This window comes from Aethalodelphis obliquidens, unplaced genomic scaffold, assembly GCF_003676395.1.
Source record: "Aethalodelphis obliquidens isolate GAN/ISIS:26980383/991018 unplaced genomic scaffold, ASM367639v1 scaffold62, whole genome shotgun sequence".
Taxonomy (NCBI): domain Eukaryota; kingdom Metazoa; phylum Chordata; class Mammalia; order Artiodactyla; family Delphinidae; genus Aethalodelphis; species Aethalodelphis obliquidens.
The window spans coordinates 9649844-9667538 of NW_020838006.1; the positions used below are offsets into that span (position 1 = coordinate 9649844).

The 17695-nt window shown below is 39.5% G+C and overlaps 1 protein-coding gene and 1 pseudogene across 3 annotated transcripts in view; one reads left to right on the forward strand and one right to left on the reverse strand.

Moving 5' to 3' along the window:
• The window catches only part of KIF15 (kinesin family member 15), a 77358-nt gene that overhangs the window by 15934 nt on the left and 43729 nt on the right, over positions 1–17695 (reverse strand). For all 3 annotated transcript variants that reach the window (XM_027088277.1, XM_027088276.1, XM_027088278.1), the window contains exons 16-26: positions 16849–16990; positions 10063–10260; positions 9204–9311; positions 8833–8938; positions 7769–7934; positions 5170–5320; positions 4923–5008; positions 3877–3946; positions 3400–3486; positions 2695–2799; positions 1755–1877 (exon numbers count right to left, since the gene is read on the reverse strand). In XM_027088277.1, the coding sequence (XP_026944078.1) occupies positions 1755–1877; positions 2695–2799; positions 3400–3486; positions 3877–3946; positions 4923–5008; positions 5170–5320; positions 7769–7934; positions 8833–8938; positions 9204–9311; positions 10063–10260; positions 16849–16990 (1342 nt within the window). The remainder of the gene's footprint in view (positions 1–1754; positions 1878–2694; positions 2800–3399; positions 3487–3876; positions 3947–4922; positions 5009–5169; positions 5321–7768; positions 7935–8832; positions 8939–9203; positions 9312–10062; positions 10261–16848; positions 16991–17695) is intronic.
• Positions 11356–12442, forward strand: LOC113610286 (protein LTO1 homolog pseudogene; annotated as a pseudogene).

Consider the following 17695-nt stretch of genomic DNA (forward strand, 5'->3'; position numbering starts at 1 on the left):
GAAAATCATTACTATGTATGATTTTTAAAACGTTAAGAAAGTTTCAAGTGAGAATCTTTTTTTTTTTTTTTTGCTTGTATGCTAATCCATTCCAAGACAAACCAAGCAGTTAATACTTAAGTCATGAGGTCCAGAGACAAATACTACAGTAAATTCATATAAGTATCCCAGTTGAGGTCTAACTGCCCTCTGTTCCCCTCTCCCCTCAACCCCAGGTAATCTCTTACAGCTGATCTCTCCTTCCTTGGGAGGACTCCAGGCATGGGTCTCTAGTTTACCTGTTGTCTCACCAATAGATTCTAGTCCATTATACACGGGAAGGTAAACAGTTGTAAAGATGAGTACCCCTCAGCTAATTGGGGAGGGGCTGGCCAGTTCACCAGACTGTGATACAGTGTCATAGGCCATCAGATTTTCAGGGGAGTAGCTTGATGGAAAGTGGCAGAGAGAATTAGAAGTCCTATAGGTTGCATACATAATTCCTATGTACACAGTGTATGTAATCTCTACCAAATTAGAGCAGAATCTATTCCCCCTAACTTTCCAAATGTGCATGTATATGTGCACAGATATATATAATAGTGTACATTACATATACATTAAACATGCAGTATTATATATGTCATAGATACAATATGTGTATTGCACACATGTACCTGATAGATCACAAACATCTCCACATATACTTACTCTTTTATTATACCATTTTCATTGAGTGGGCTCTATTTCATCTTATGGATGCACCACCATTTAACCCTTCACTAAATATTTCAGTTGATTTGAATTTTTCACTATTATATGCATCTAATTCTCATATCTAGATTATTGTTGGGCTGTCCAAAAAGCCAACCACCTCAAGTCAGTCACACCCAACTGTTCCCCTTTATGAGGATGCTCCACAAACATTCACAGGTGCCAGGCTTCCCTCCCTAGCAAAGTCTTATACTAGTACTATCTTCTCCGGGAAGCTCTTTGGAATTCTCCAGGCATAACTGCTCCTCTCCCTCCCTTTTCTGTGCTCCCAAGTCATTTGCTACATCATAATACATCTATCTCTTAAGCTAGATTGCATGCCTCAAGGTAAGTAACTGTGTTTCAATCATTCTTCCATTCCCAAATGACAAACAGGTACAGGTTGTATAGCAGGTGGGTTCAATAAATATTTGTTGAATTTGTTTCATGGATAGCAAGAAAACTATTTCTAAAGCAGGTTCAGAGCAGTATACACAGTGGGTTACCATCTGTGTGAAAAAACTCAAGGTATATAGGATTAGCCAGAAATATCTCTGGAAGGATATACAAGAGGGAATGTATATTGCTTTATATATTTTGAATTTTGAACCACACGACAGTACTGCTTAATTTTTTAAAAGATACATTTACATCAACAACAAGATAATTAAAACTTATTTTAGCTAAAACACAAGAAGCAATTTTGTGGTTAACCAGCCCTTTCTTTGCTCCCTGCTGCTACCACTGCATCCAAGTAAATGCAGTTTCCACTCTGCTTCCTTTTCAGAAGAGGGTGAGTTACAGGAACTTAGCATGGTGTTAGCACAAATGAATGAAAATAAATCAACTAAACAAAATATAACAATCTTAGTATTATCTATCAGTTGCCTAACTACCTTAGGGAAAGTGGCTCAAATTATGACTTACTCCTTTTTAAAAGTCTTCTATTTATTCATTAATAACACACAGAAACATACTGACAAGTAATAAACCAAAAAGGGTGATGATGTGTTAACATCTACCTCTATGTCCTCGGAGAGTATTCTCAGTCTAAGGGATTCTTTCAGATCCAGAATGTCCACTTCCTGTCTCTTAATCAATGCTTTGCTCTCTTCTTTGTCAACCAAAGCAGAATTATATTTGCCCTACAGAAAAGAAAATGATGATACAAGATCTGTCTGCTTTATTATCAGTTTATTTTTAGATTATAATAACTGAAGAATGAGTCTGAGTTCCAAGGTGATGACCAGATCAACACAAATAAATTCAATAACCACTTGTTGAATGAAGGAGTGGAAGAGTTAATGGATGAATGGCAAGAAGAAGTGGAAAAGTCCCACAGGTATCAGTGAAAAAACATCTGGTTTTGTCATCTTTATCAGAAATCAGTGGAGTGCGGCAAGCTCCCTTTGGAGCACAGGAATGACGAACATTAACAAAAAACTACCTTGACCCAAGGGATGGAGGAAGCATTCACCATTTATATGCAGGAAGAGTAAGTAGTTACTTTAGGAAATGATGAAGTCCAATAATGGGGAAACAAACTCACTTTCTAAATCACTGATGTCTCTGAACTTAACTAAAATGTGCTATTTTTTTTCTTGAAGCAATTAAGGAACACCACATACCCTTAACCATCAGAGGCAGCAGCCAGTCTGTTTCTGATCTGATTTGGATCAGCAATTCCCAAATGTGCGCAGAGAGCACTGTTCCCAGGTCAGTGAGATCTGAGAAATGCTGCAGCCAACTCTGCCTTCCCGAGATGCACACAGCACACACGTCAGCATATTAAAGGCCCTGTGGGTTCTGCAGATACCCAAGCCTGCTGAGCTTTCACTACTACATATTTTCAAACGTGGGTGACCACAGAACCCTTTTTTTTGTGGGGCATTGGTTAACCACTTGAGTCTGTGAACTGTGCCTCCTGCTCAAATTTCATATCTTTTTGGCGACAGAACTTACATTGATGTCCTTCAGTTCTTGCCTCAGGGTGTCTATGGTTTCTGTTTTCTCAGAGACTGAGGTTCTTAGCTCCTGGATCTGGCTCATGAGGTCAGCTACAACTTCCTGACAAGGACAGAAACAATATCTTCATACCCAATGACAGCAAGGAGATCTTTTTTTAATGATAAATCATTTATCTTTCCAAATGACAATAGAAGTCAATTTTATTTTAGCAAAATACCATGTGTCACATTACATTATTAATATTACCAATTTATATTTTATTGGTTTTCTAATATTTTAGTTAATCATTTGCTTTGGTTTCATGAATGAATAAGAGCTAGACATATAAGGAATGTACACCTAATTTTATGTTCAGACATACATATTAATGTTCATTATTCTAGTTAAAGCCAACACCAGGGATTTGAGAATTTGTATCGTGGCACTCACAATCAATGAGAAAAGGTCGCACTGACGGCATCCTAGTTAAAGGGGGCAGGGATGTGTTTTAGAAACACTGCCATCAAGAGTGATAGAACAGTTTGGGTTGAAGTTATGAGGAAAATTAACTTAAAGACTTCATTCTCTAGCAACCTTGGAAGATGAGCAAGGCCTAAGTGCATACAGAAATGCTAGCTAACCCTGGGAGCAGGAGACTGGAATGTGAAGGCAGCGTTTATAAGGAATATGCAGGGGGCTATAGCCTCAACCTCTACCTACCTTGTCAGCATCTCTAGACTTCTCCAGAGAACTGATTACTTTTTCGGTAGCACACAAACTCTCTTCTAGTTTCTGTACTTTTGCCATCTATGGGGAAAAATCAATGTTTTTAGAAAAAGAATTAAATCACAAAGTTAACCACACACATGTATTTGAAAAAGCATAAAAGGAGTTGAAATCTGCTTTTCATATTAAACAGTGTATACTAAGGAGTAATATTTGAAAATAAAAAGTTGGGTTAAACGAGAATGATTTTGTGGTCTCTATCAGGAAACCACCAACAAATTATGATTATAGCCATCTGGGAGTTAGAAAAACAAGAGTTGAAAATAATACAACCAACCAAAAATTCCATCTTTTTATTATAAATTTTCAACATCTGAAAGCTGAAACAGTTTTTATAACAAATCTCTTTGGACATCAGGAATAAAAGTTATAAACCTCAAATTTCAGAGTGAGAGTATAGCACATTTTTACCTGCTGCTCACACTTGGCCATCTCCTTCTGTTTCTCCTGACGTACAGCTTCAAGAACTTCTAAGATTTCTCTGGAAAAGAAGAACTATCTTTTACTCATGACTCATTCAATGGAAACAGGAACTGAGTCCATTCGTACAGAAGAGATTCAATGCAATGCAACTGAACTTTATTAGACACATACTTGGTGTTAGGAATTGTATTCCAGTAGGATCAGACATTTGAACCAGTTTCTTCAACAGTTATTTAACAAAAACCCAGTTTTGTGCCAGGACAGTTTATTTTTCTCCAGAGTACTTAGGACTCTCTAACATAATATATACTACTTACTTATTACCCATCTCTCTGTGCTACAATGTGAACCTCAAAAGGACAGGGCTATTTTGTTCACTGTCTTACCTCTAAATGTCCTGGCATTTACCAGAACAGTGCCTGGCTTGCTGGATATCACTAAGCGTTTGAATGAGCGACTAAATGTTAACTGTCTTTCCCAATTAGATGGAGTCACCAGTATATAGCAGGGACTAGAAGAGAATCTGTCTCATGGTAAGAACTCTACAAGTATCTGCTGAATACACTAATACAAATTCTTCTTATTAGAGTAATAATCCTCCTGTTGGCTGGAACGAAGAGACTGAGAGAGATCACCAAGGAAAAGAATTTGGAGAGAGGAAAGAAAGACAATGGTGTTCATATAAGGGACCAGAAGAAAAAAAGAGCAGAGAAATCAAATAGTAGAGATAGAAATAAATCAGTCCCCACCTTTCAATAATAAATACTGTGATTTATTTACAGAAGGTCCCGAGTTCTGATCACCACCAACTGCTATTCATTTAAAAAGTACTGTAGCTAATTATTAAATGTTTTGAAAAATTAAGTTTCTCTACATAGCCATTTATACAAAAAAACCTGATATTCCTTTTGGAATGCTTAAAAAAAAAACTTAACAGGCTATTAGCAATTAAAAAAAAAAAGAAAACCCGCAAGTAAAGAATGTGGTAGTAAATGATATTTTAGTCAACTACGGAAAAGATAAATAGCACTCACTTAGAACTGTTTTCTTTATCTTCTTCAAATTGTAATAATAATTTGTTATTGCGTTCTTTCTCTGCCTCAAAAAGCTCCATCAAATTCTAAAAGACAATGTTATATTAGATTTTAAGGTGCAGTCAACAAACACATGGAGTACCTTCTACGTGGCAGGCACAATGGGCCAGTACAGAAGTTAGGAAGAGGTCAAACAGTCACACATCCAGAACAAGTTCATCAATAACCAATATCCTTCTTAACTTACATTCAGATCAGATTTCAGAGTCTCATTTTCTTTTTTGCAGTTTTGGAGGTTTTTTGAAAGTTGGTCAATTTCAAACTTCATTACTTCTTGTAAGTTGTCATAGGAATCCTGTAGGCAGGTTTTGCTCTCAAGAAGCTTTTCATTTTCTAATCTTTAACAGGAAAACATTTTTACAAATGTAAATATAGACATTAAATGTAGTTCTGCTAGTCAGATTTATCTGCAGTTCACTTTATCCCATCTACAGGCCATTTCCAACTTACAGAAGGCTAGACTGATGTAAAGCTCCTCACGGACTTCTGTGAAATGGTCATTATGATGTGATGCATGAATATTAGTGTGATGGGGATGGAAAAGACAGGTTGGGCATGTTAGCCTGCAGCCATTTACTTCTTCATTCTTTCTCCCATGATTTCAACCAGACATGCTTAATTGATTGGCAATTTTGGGTGATGAGACTCATTTAGGGGGTTCCAGACCTAACCCTCATGTAAACTAAAGACTGCCCATTGATTTAATTTTGCTGATAGCTGAACTCTATAGACTCAACACCTATTCTCCCGACTCTAGGAAGGTTTTTCAAGATGGCAAATATGGCTTTGATCTGAGCAAGAGAATAAACTCCTTTAGGATAGAACTATCTTTTAAGTCACATGATTATTACTTATTGCTTTTTAGGTTTTCACCCTCTTATTCTACTTAGCAACATACTGTAACATGCCCAAACAGAGTTCATCCAAAAACTAGTAAACATGACCTCTGGACCACCCAAAACAGATGTCCCAGCTTGTACACAGAGGCCTATGAGACCTGGATCTATCTGGCTTCACTAACTCCATGCAGAGCAGAAGTGGCAAATTACGAAGTAAGATAAATCAGTTGCTAAAGATAGATCTACAGACAATACATGGTAGGGAGGGAGAACATATGATTTACGATACAAACTGTATATATAAAGCAGGTAAAATAGTTCAAGAAATACACAGCGGTTGGGTGGTTTCACTTAGAGGTCTTAACCTTTGAGAGCCATGACAGTTTAAGCAACCCAGTAAGAGATATACTCAATGTACGTCACGTTGAGTGCAAAAAAATCACACAAAATTAGTTTACGACAGAGCCAAGATAAGATTTAGTGATTCGGATGTTAAAAACTAATACCAGAAAAAAAAAAAAAAAAAACTAATACCAGGTGTAAGAAAAAACAACAGTGCACCTGTGATGACAAATAGCCATTGACCAGCAGTCTTGGTGCTGGGGAAACGGTGCCGGGGAGTGCAGGCTGTGCTGACTTAGCACAGGCCCCTCTCTAAAGGATGGCTGCCATACAAGAATGTGGGCCCAGTGCCACCAACTTGTCGGATTTTTAAGAGGATGCTGAAATATGGATCTTTATTAGGAAGTTCTCAATTTAAAAAATTTTATGCTAAATTGTTTTCAAAAACCATACTGGGCAGGCCCAACAAAAACATGTCTATGGAGACGTGCAGACCTCAAGTTTTCTTCCTCTATTTTTAATTCCTTGTTGCATATTCAAAAAACACTCAAGGCTTACAGGTTTTAGTCTTTGCAATGTCTATAAAAACTAAATTCAAGGTTGTCTATTAGCAGCTTTTCTAGAGTAAGCAGTCACACTCATATCACACTCACGGTATCACAATCAAAATGTCCATTATTAAATTACTACCATAGACTTGGGAAATAGCATCAAAACCACAAGATGGTTTTAAGTTACGTTTTACAAAAGGTTGAAATTAGTGAGGAAAAAAAAACAAACAATTTACATCTTAGATTACTTTGTTTCAAGATTACCAGCACTTGACTAACTAGCCAGCCTCTGGAGTTACTGTGGACAAGGGTGGCAACTACAGATTTGGTCTACCTTGTACTGTCCGTTCTAGTAAGAGCACACCTTTCCCGCTGGAGAGGAAACAGACACATCACCTCTGTTGGGCCAACACTTGGCAAGTGATTGATCCAAAAGTAAGCAGATGACTCAAGCAAGAACAATACCAGTTTTCTCTGGGATTGATATACGGCAATGGGGAGAGAGAATTTCTTCACAGGGATTGTTATGCCAGGAGACAGAAGATGGAGCTGTCTGGGGCAATCTGTTCCCCATCACATAGAGCAAGGTCCTCAACAGTAGAAGAGAATAAGGGCAATACACAGAGGAAAGAAGAGCAGAGAGAAAGGGAGGGAGGGAGTGAAAGAGGAAGTGAGGGAGAGAAGCTGGGGGGGATGGGGGGGATGGGGATGCACACTGACAATATTGTTTGAGATTCAATCTAGTTTGTCCGTGAAACCAAAATCACCTCTGGGGCTTCCCAATGTCGTGAGCCAATAAACTACCTTTTTTTTTTTTTTTTTAAACGGGGGCACAATGCGGCTTGCAGGATTTTATTTCCCTGACCAGGGATCAAACCCAGGCCCTCGGCAGTGAAAGCACAGAGTCCTAACCACTGGACAGCCAGGGAATTTCCAATAAATTACCTCTTAGTTTTTTAAACTAGTTTGAGTTGGGTTTATAGCACTTGTACTTCAAGTAGTCCTGGGTTACAGGCCAATCAGGCAACTTGAAACAATAACAGAACAACTCTACCTGACATTATCTAGTTGAAGCTGTACATGCATGTGTCTTTCAGAAAGGCTGTTGAGTTCTTTCTCCTGACTCTCTCTGAATGAAATATATTCCAGTTTCACCGAAGACAGCTCCTTGTCTGCAGAATGAAGAACTACTCGCAGGTCATGTACCTCACTTTTCAAAACTAAAACAAACAAACAAACACATAATAACTCTTAACAGACTTTTCTTTACATGTATGTTTTACAAAGGAGGCAAATAAATTTGATAGGTACCCTTCACACAATCAGCAAAAACAAGTTGAAGAGACCATTTTAAGTGTAAAAATTTTGAACAACTAAATGGGAGGTATCTAGGAGCACTGAGATTTCTATTTTCTTCCTCTCCCTTGCTCATGGTTTTTGGTATATTTCTACCAAAAAAAAAAAAGTTAACACCTGTCCCTCACATGTAGGTCATTTGATTTTTCTACATTTCTCTTGCAGAATGTGCATCAAAACTCTTCGAATAAGAAAAAAAGACAAGAGATTTAACGTATTTTAAGTGACCTAATCTTACTTATTGAAAACCCTTGGAGATGCACCAGAACTTTCCAAAATAGGTTAAACACTCTGGTCTTCTAAGGAAACTCCAACTGGAATTAAAATTAGGTTACTTTTTAGATCAAAGAAAAGGAAACGGCTGTCTTTTTTGTCTTAGCTTTATCATAAGCTATTGCAAATACTCTGATGAAAGAAGAAACTGAAAAAACTGGGAATTAAATGATATTCCCACATCTATGAATATATACAAATATATTTTATGCTTTTTTGTCACTAGTAAAACATTCATCTTATGAATTCAAGACACTTCGTTTTCAAAGCAGTATTAAAACTTTAAGCAAACATTTGTATCATTTGTTTGAGAGCAGTCCTGGAAAAAATGACCCTTTATAATATATTGCTATTACTCATCTGGTCTACTTTAAAACAAACAAACAGAAACAACCAACCAAAAACACAGGGACAACATTTTATCCATATGAGTAAAAAGATACTGAGTTACAGTATTCAGATTAGGAAGCTTCCAGTGTTCAGACTCACAGTCATTCTTGGTCTGAGTGTCTTGAAGCTGCTTTTCAAGGACATTCAACTGAGAGAGATACCCTTGCTGCTGTTTGGTCCAATCAGTTCTTTCCGATGAGAAAAGCTTTGGGAAAGAGATAAATTTACTGGAAAAAAAATACTAGCATGTTAAGACACACTCCAAATCATCACCTTGTTTCTGTTTTTAAAATCTAGTCTTAAATTCAGACTAGGGATGTGTGTCTCATTATAGTAGGTGAAGTAACAAAATAGAGAATACAACTCAAATAAACCTTGACCAAGGCTTCATAAAGTCATTTCCTTCCTGGGATGCTCTTACTTTGAGGATCTGTTTCATATATTTTCTGAGGCAATGCTCACGGTCTCACCTCCTGCATTTGAGTAGAATGATGTTCCAGTTTGTCAATGTGCTGCTGAAGCTTTAGGTTTTTATGCTCTTCTTCATCCAACTTGACTTGAAGGGCACACATTTGTTCCTGCAACACAAGAACTTCAGTGGTCAAAAATTCTTTTAATGGACATCTTAAACATTCCATAATTTCTTCTGCATTAAAAATACAAAACTCAAAACCTCATATGGACAAAGGTATCAAAGGCCAGTTTGGAGCCAGAAAACCATTTCAAAAGACTACACTAACGATTTCTCATGTTTCAGAATTATACTTGTGGCCCATCAAAGTGGATAATTTCAAACACAAAGGAAAGAAGTAATAAAAATTAAAATCATAGATTAAATCGTAGAGCCATCTTGAGACTTCTAAGAAACTTTCTCAGGCCTATATGAAGTGACTTTCACCAGAAAGGCCTCCATACCCGTGGAAGGGCAAAATTTTGGAATTTGGGGTGACGTGGCTCCCTGTAAGTTTTACTAGACAGTACATAAACTTCTTAAAAGAAAAAATAAATCACTGAATTCTGAGATAAACAAACTTCACATGTTATTTCAAATATACCAAAAGCTGTCTAAAATTTGATCACAAGATTCTTTCAACTATTTAATCTTCTTTAGCAGATACAACACTGTGCCGTGTAAACCAGTTCTGGAACTAGAAGCTAGTAGCAAACTGGTCTTTTTACACACGAGAGAACCAAAGCTCAAGGAAAGTGGAAACTGACTTGCTAAATACTGCAAAGCAGATTAAAAGAACAAGAGCAGGCTGATTTCTAACACAGGGATTTTTACACACTCATCCTTAAAAATATACGATTTTAATACTAAACAGGTACCTGCACCATTCTGTGCTCTTCAGAAATGGCTTCAAAAGCTTGTTCACTAATCTCAGGTGGCAATGGCTCATTTAAGATATCCTTATCCAATCTGCTAGAATTCTGAGTGAGTGCAGAGCCAAAGCTCTCCAGTTCAGGGCTTAATTTTGGTACTGATCGAGACCAAAGTTGATAAGCCTTGGTTGGTGTCGTTATGATCTGCAGCAAAAAATTATTAGGAAAACAACATTAGCACACATGAAAATAGCATATTTATAATTGTGTGAACAGAGAGGATAAAATTAAAATTCTGTTCATCAAGAGAAAAGAAAAGGTATCCTTGGGACTTCCCTGGTGGTCCAGTGGCTAAGACTCCACGCTCCCAATGCATGGGGCCCAGGTTCAATCCCTGGTCAGAGAACTAGATCCCACATGCCACAACTAAGAGTTCACACGCCACAACTAAAGATCCCACATGCTGCAGCTAAGACCTGGAGCAGCCAAATAAGCAAATATTTAAGAAAAAAAAGAAAAGAAAATGTATCCTTGAGAGGCTGCATAGAAATGCCCTTGTGGAAACAAACCTATCAGTTCAAAGCAGTCTCAAGCAAAAATTGCTGTAAGATTTTTAAAAATGAAACTTGATAAGTCGACTCTAAACTGTATACAAAAAAAAAAGTGCGAGACGAAAAGACAACAAATTAGGAAGTGTATGGTCACTAAAACAATGCATTATTAGCATATGTATAATCAAACAGAACACTGGAAAATAAAAAGTCCAGAATTAGAATAATTTATATGTGGAAAGTTCAAATTAATGAGAAAAACATGGTCTATTTTATTATTTTTAAAAATATCTTTATTGGAGTATAATTGCTTTACAATGGTGTGTTAGTTTCTGCTTTATAACAAAGTGAATCAGCTGTACGTATACATATGTCCCCATATCTCCTCCTCTTGCGTCTCCCTCCCTCCCACCCTCCCTATCCCACCCCTCTAGGTGGTCACAAAGCACCAAGCTGATCTCCCTGTGCTATGCGGCTGCTTCCCACTAGCTATCTATTTTACATTTGGTAGCATATGTAAGTACACGCCACTCTCTCATTTCGTCCCAGCTTACCCTTCCCCCTCCCCGTGTCCTCAAGTCCATTCTCTATGTCTGCGTCTTTATTCCTGTCCTGCCCCTCCCTAGGTTCTTCAGAACCATTTTTTTTTTAGATTCCATATATAAAACATGGTCTATTTTTTTAAAAAGGTAAACCTGTATGTCATGCCATTTAAAAATAAAATAGCAGACACATTAAAAATCTCAATGTAAAAAGAAAATTATAAAAGTAGTAAAAGAGGCATCCGTGCCCGAGGCTCTGCGGGTCTGTGGCTGCAGAATGGGGCGGCGGAGTCCGAGGGGTGGGGCAGCTGCCGCCACGGCTGGGAGTCAGGACATGTTCGATGCCATCGTGATGGCGGATGAGAGGTTTCACAGGGAAGGGTATCAGGAAGGCTATGAATAAGGAAGTAGTTTGGGTATGACTGAAGGAAGACAGTATAACACGTTACACGGAGCTAAAGTCAGATCTGAGATCAAGTGCTACCAAGGTTTTGCTTTTGCTTGGAGATGTCTCCTGCACGGTTCCGCCATTGAGAAAGACAGCAAAAAGATGAAGGTCTTAGAATCGTTGATTGGAATGATTCACAAACTCCCTTATGATGACCCTACTTATGATAAACTTCACGAAGACTTAGACAAAATTAGAGGGAAATTTAAGCAGCCTTGTTCATTACTAAACGTTCAGCCTGACTTTAAAATTAGTGCAGAAAGTTCTGGACTTTCATTTTGAGGATGACAGAGTAACAAAGACAAAACATCAAGGAACAGATGTTTGTATGTTAAGTGTTTAAAAATGTGATTAAAGGCAAAACAATGATGAGGGATTCAGTGTTGCAGGGAGAGTTCCAGCTTGGCCGGTGCCTTCCCCTGAGGTCTGCCTGCATCGCCTCAGTGCCCCCCACGGGGCCCCTCCACACAAGCCCGTCCTTTGTTGGGCCCTGTCTGCTCTGCAGTCTGAACATGGCCCTGGCAGAGCCCTCGCGGGGCTGCTCTTCTCTGGTCCAGGGTCCAGGCCGCTGGCTCACGGGTTCTCGCCACCTGGCAGGCCTGGCTGGATCTAGATTCCGGTTGGCTCTGGATAGGATAAACCTCCCCTTTACCCCCCAGGCTTTGGTCAGCGCTCAGAGGGACAGTTTTAAAGAAAGTGAGAGCCACAGGGTTGGCACGAAGCAGGTTAATGGGAAGGAGTGATGGGTACTGTGACATTTATTTACCCTTGAGATGTGCCAGTGCTGTGACCTGCTTCTCCTGTTTTATTTAGTCCCTTCAGGAGCCCATGAGGTGGGCATTATTCCCATTTTATAGATGAGGAAACCAAGGCCCAACAGACTGCCTGGCCCAAGGGCAGCGGGTGGTAGAGCTGGGACTCCAACCCCGGCACCTGGCTCTCTCCCCCGTCTCCTGGTGCCCGCTCTGGACCATGTGGTCGCACCCACAGGCTCAGGGTCCTTGCCCGCAGGTCCCCGCTGTGCCCTGGGGAGCCCTGGAGCATCCCCTGTGGCCATGGACGTGGGTGTCTGGCTGAGAGGAGGAGAGGCCAGCCCTGTCCTCAGGGAGCCGGGACATGCTCTTCCTGTGTCCCCTGGTGGGTGGGGCTCTGCAGCATCAAAAATGGTCACCGTTCTATGTGCAGAAACTTTGGAGCCTTACTGCAGCCTTCCTTTTATTGTGAGTTCTTCTGTCTTCTGCCCAGACTTAAAAGGCATCGTCTGTATGCAGTGAGGTCCAGGCAGGCCAGTCCCCCCTGAGATGCGTGGCTCCCGGGCATTTCTCTGCACATGACGGCCCGTGTCCAGGCCCCTCGGGCACCCCGGCCTGAGGCCTCTCCCCACCCGCTTCTGGCCCAGGGAGCAGATCTGGAAGCCATGAGTGAGATTAGCACAGGGGTAGCTGTGAATCCGCTCCAGATTTTAAAATCATTCCAAAGCATCTGGGTAAACTGTGCTCCCCTGGAAGCTGCTGTGTGTGTGTGGGGGGGGTCCCTGCAGGGCCTGGGACGCTGACCCTCACCGTGTGCCAAGTAGGGAGAAACAGCTTCTAGATGTTGGAAGACAAGACTCTGGCTTTATCCTGCTCGGCTGTCTTACATGTGTCTCGCTGTTTGTTCCTGGCCTGCAGCCCCACCTCAGTTCTGCAGAGACCAGGGCTGGGTGCACGGCCTCAGATGTGCCATAGTCACAGACACCAGCAGCGCTTATCTCTGGCTGGTGGAATGGAGGGGCTTTTGTTGTCGTTTTCCTGGGTGGATTTTTGTGTTTCCTAAACTATCTGTTTGCATAATGTATTATTTTTATAATTAGAGAAAAAAATAAACAGCGTATTTTAAAGAAAAAAAATAAAATAAAAGTAGTAAAAGAAAGTAGAATATACTGATGCTCTTGAGATTGTCTAGGCCTTTAAAAACGTATTTAAAAAGTCACAAAGGGGGAACTTCCTGGCAGGCCAGTGGTCAGGACTTGGCACTTTCACTGCTGGGGCCCGGGTTCGATCTCTGGTCAGGGAACTAAGATCCAGCAAGCCACTCGGCACGGCCAAAAAAAGAAAGTTGTAAAGATAAAAGATCAATAAACCTGGCTATATCAAAATTTTCAAACTTCTGTATAACAAAAGTATCACATACAAAGATGAAAGACAAGGAACATGATGGCAGAATATACTGGCAGTATACATAACAAACAAAAGATTAACACATAAAACGCCTACAAATCACAAGATAAATAACTAGGAGGAAAGTAGGCACTTTTTCATAGGTCAAACATCTTTTCCTGTGTTCCAACCAATGGCAATGAACATAGGAAAAGATGTGGTCTGACCTCACTAGAAATGAGGGAAAGGAGAATTAAAACCATTTTCACCCATCAGACTGTCGAACAATGGCAGTTCTGGGGCCAGTGCTGTGGAAGGAGTGCTCCCAGGCTTCGTGGGAAGGAATGTGGTACAGCCACTTGGAGGGCACTTCAGCAGGATGCTGAAACGTCCTAAAACTACCACTTCTCCTTCATAAAACCCGCCCCGGAGAATGCTTGCACTGGAAACCACCTAAATAAGCCACGGAATTATTCCAAAGCACAGAAGCCTGGGTTTAAAATGAGGTAGAGTTCTAAGTACTAGTTCATGTGGAAAGACCCAAGGCATATTCCTGAGTTAACAAAAGCCCATTGCAGAATAACATATGTAGGATGATTCCATTTAGTTTTAAAAACAAAGTACGACAAAAGAAAAAAAAACTCTATGAAATAACTCCACATATCTTCTCAGACTATGTATATTTCCTGTACAAAATTGTTAAGAAAAAGGATTCCCAAATTGATGATAAATTACCCCTGGGGATGGGGATGGGGGATGAAGGACCAGATTAGACCCAGATTGGAAGTGGTACTCAAAAGGAACTTTAACCAAAACTTGTATACATATGTATACTTCCTTTAAACAAGGATAATGTATCCATAAAGTTCTCACATAATTAAAAATGAACGACAACAACAAGACCTGAATTGCTATGCTACTCTTGGCAAACCTTTTAATCCCCTTCATCCTGTTTGCTCAGCTATAAAAAGAAGTAGACTAGAATGCCACAGTGCTTCAAGCTCTATAATTCTATTGCTAAGGGGCTACAAACTCAAATTATGAAACATTTGGTGATATTCTGCAAGTATTTTAAAATAATTTCCTGCACAGATTTTAAAGGCTGCCTTTTTAAAAGAGCAATCTTAAAAATTCTACCTTTATAAGAAAAAATAGTATTTTTCTTGTATTTACTTGAAAATAGTATTTTCAAGTTAAATAATAGTATTTAACTTGATATATATAAAACATGATATATATCAAGTTAAATCATGATATATCCATAGAGTATATTCTTGTGCAGCTGCCAAAACAAAAAAGAAACAAAACAAAAAGGAGAGAGGGACTTCCCTGGTGGTGCAGTGGTTAAGAATCTGGCTGCCAATGCAGACGACACGGGTTCAAGCCCTGGTCCGGGAAGATCCCACATGCCGTGGAGCAACTAAGTCTGTGTGCCAGAACTATTGAGCCCACGTGCTGCAACTACTGAAGCCCACGCACCTAGAGCCCATGCTCCACAACAAGAGAAGCCACCACAATGAGAAGCCCGCGCACTGTAACAAAGAGTAGCCCCCGCTCGCCGCAACTAGAGAAAGCCTGTACACAGCAGCAAAGACCCAACGCAGCCAAAAAATAAATAAATAAGGAGAAGAAAGTTTGTTTTCTCCCTTTAGACATGGGACAAACTCTAAAATATCATTATGTTTAAACAAAAAATTGAGGTATAGAATGATGTGTATATGTATGCTACTGTTTGTGAAAAATTAAAAAAATATATGAAAAAGAAAGAAAAAACAAAAAAACTTCGTGACATTGTGTGCCTCCAAGGAGGGTCTTGGTTGGCTGAAAGGACAGCAGACAGAATGAGACTTGTCACTTTGTACCTTTAAAAATTCCAGTCATGGGACTTCCCTGGTGGTGCAGCGGTTAAGACTCTACGCTCCCAATGCAGGGGGCCTGAGTTCGATCCCTGGCCAGAGAATTAGATCCCACATCCATGCCGCAACTAAAAGTTTGCATGCCACAATTAAGGAGCCCATGTACTGCATCTAAGGAGCCGGCAAGCCGCAACTAAGGAGCTTGCCTGCTGCAACTAAGACCCAGTGCAACCAAATAAATAATATAAAAGAAAAAAATTCCGGGCTTCCCTGGTGGTGCAGTTGTTGAGAGTCTGCCTGCCGATGCAGGGGACACGGGTTCATGCTCCGGTCCGGGAAGATCCCACATGCTGTGGAGCAGCTAGGCCCGTGAGCCATGGCCGCTGAGCCTGTGCATCCAGAGCCTGTGCTCCGCAACGGGAGAGGCCACAACAGTGAGAGGCCCGCGTACCGCAAAGAAAAAAAAAAAAAAATCCAGTCATGTGATTACCTATTCAAACAAATAAAATTACTTTGAAAAGCAGTATCCTATTAAGTGATACAAAAAGCATCATTGATAAAGATAACCATTAGAGATAAACACCTATTATTTTTAAGATGTATAAAGAAAGGGGTTTTTTTAGCCTTCAGAGAATTTGGTCCAAAAGTTAAAATAACCAGGATGAGCAGCATCAGCTTCTTAACCTTTGCCTTCCTTATGTATTCCCCTTCCCTCCCCTCATTCTCAGATGCTCACAGTTTTCTTCATTCATGAGGGCTATGGTTATTTAGGGGAACCATCCCTTCTATTATCCCCCATGTTACCCTTGATCCTTTAGTGGTCTTTATCTTTAGGATTTCTATTCTTCCACTGCAAGCTTTGAGCACACAACACATTATAGCAACAATTGCCATATACTGAGAGCCATCAGGTGCCAGGCACTTTATTATCTTATTTAATGCTCGAAAAACCCTGTTATTAAGTTGGCCTCGTCTCCAATTCAGAGGCAATAAATGAGGCTCAGAAGTTAGGAAACCTGCCTAAGGTTACTGACAGATTAGAATTTGAACCCAGGTCTGATTCCAAATGTTGTAATCTTCCCTACACGACCCTGCCACTGGGGGTATACATCAGAACCCTAGGACTAGTATTACCCTGGGGTTAACTGTTGGCAAGGGATTCTATCTGTATCTGGAGATAATCTGTGCAGACTCTCCATTATTAACAAAATGAGACACCACTGACTTAAGGTTGAAGTATCGCTTCAGATTACCTACCTTAAGTGTTTCAGCATGAATTTTATTCAGCTGAGAAACTTCTTGCCGCTTGCAGGCTTTTGTTGCTTCCAAAAGGTTTTCAAGATTAAGGTTCGCTTTTTGCAAAGACTGAAGCTCTGATTCTAATTCCAGCTGCCTTTTCCTAATACATATTATAATATTGAGTGTTTCAGGTAATAAGTAATGTCATACATTTGTAGAGTACTTTACAGTTTATATTCTCACAAAACTTTATAGTTATCTCTTTAAATCAGAGATATTTTCAGATTATTACTGGGATTTTCCAATTGGGTAAAATACAGCTCAGAGATTGATGACAGTTTAAGGTATTCAACTAGGAAATGGTAGCGCTCCAATTCAAAAGCCCAAACAATCCACAGTGATTCCATACGTAATACGTTATTTTTAAAACAAACATTTCTATATATTTTAGAATAGGATTAATCTTAGTTATAATATGAATGTGGTTTATCTTTGTTTTCTTTTACAAAGAATATCAAGTGAGAATATTAACAGGAAAAATTTAATAAAAAATAAATAACTGCATAGAACTTGAATGTCAAAAAAAAAGAATATTAACAAACCTGTAATTTCTAAAAATCCTGATCTAATTCATAACAGTGGTGATTTAAATTTGCTGGCCAGATAAAGAATTTACAAGTAACTTTAACAGATGCTCATCTCAATAGGTATATCCCTTAAAACATCTGTATCATCTAGTTCATTGAATATATTATTAAAGACTAGAAGTTTATGTCAACTGTACCTCAATTTTTAAAAATGAGTAAAGAAAAAGAGCTAGATGCAAGCCCTTTTCCTTCATGTCAAAACAAGTTAGCTACTATAT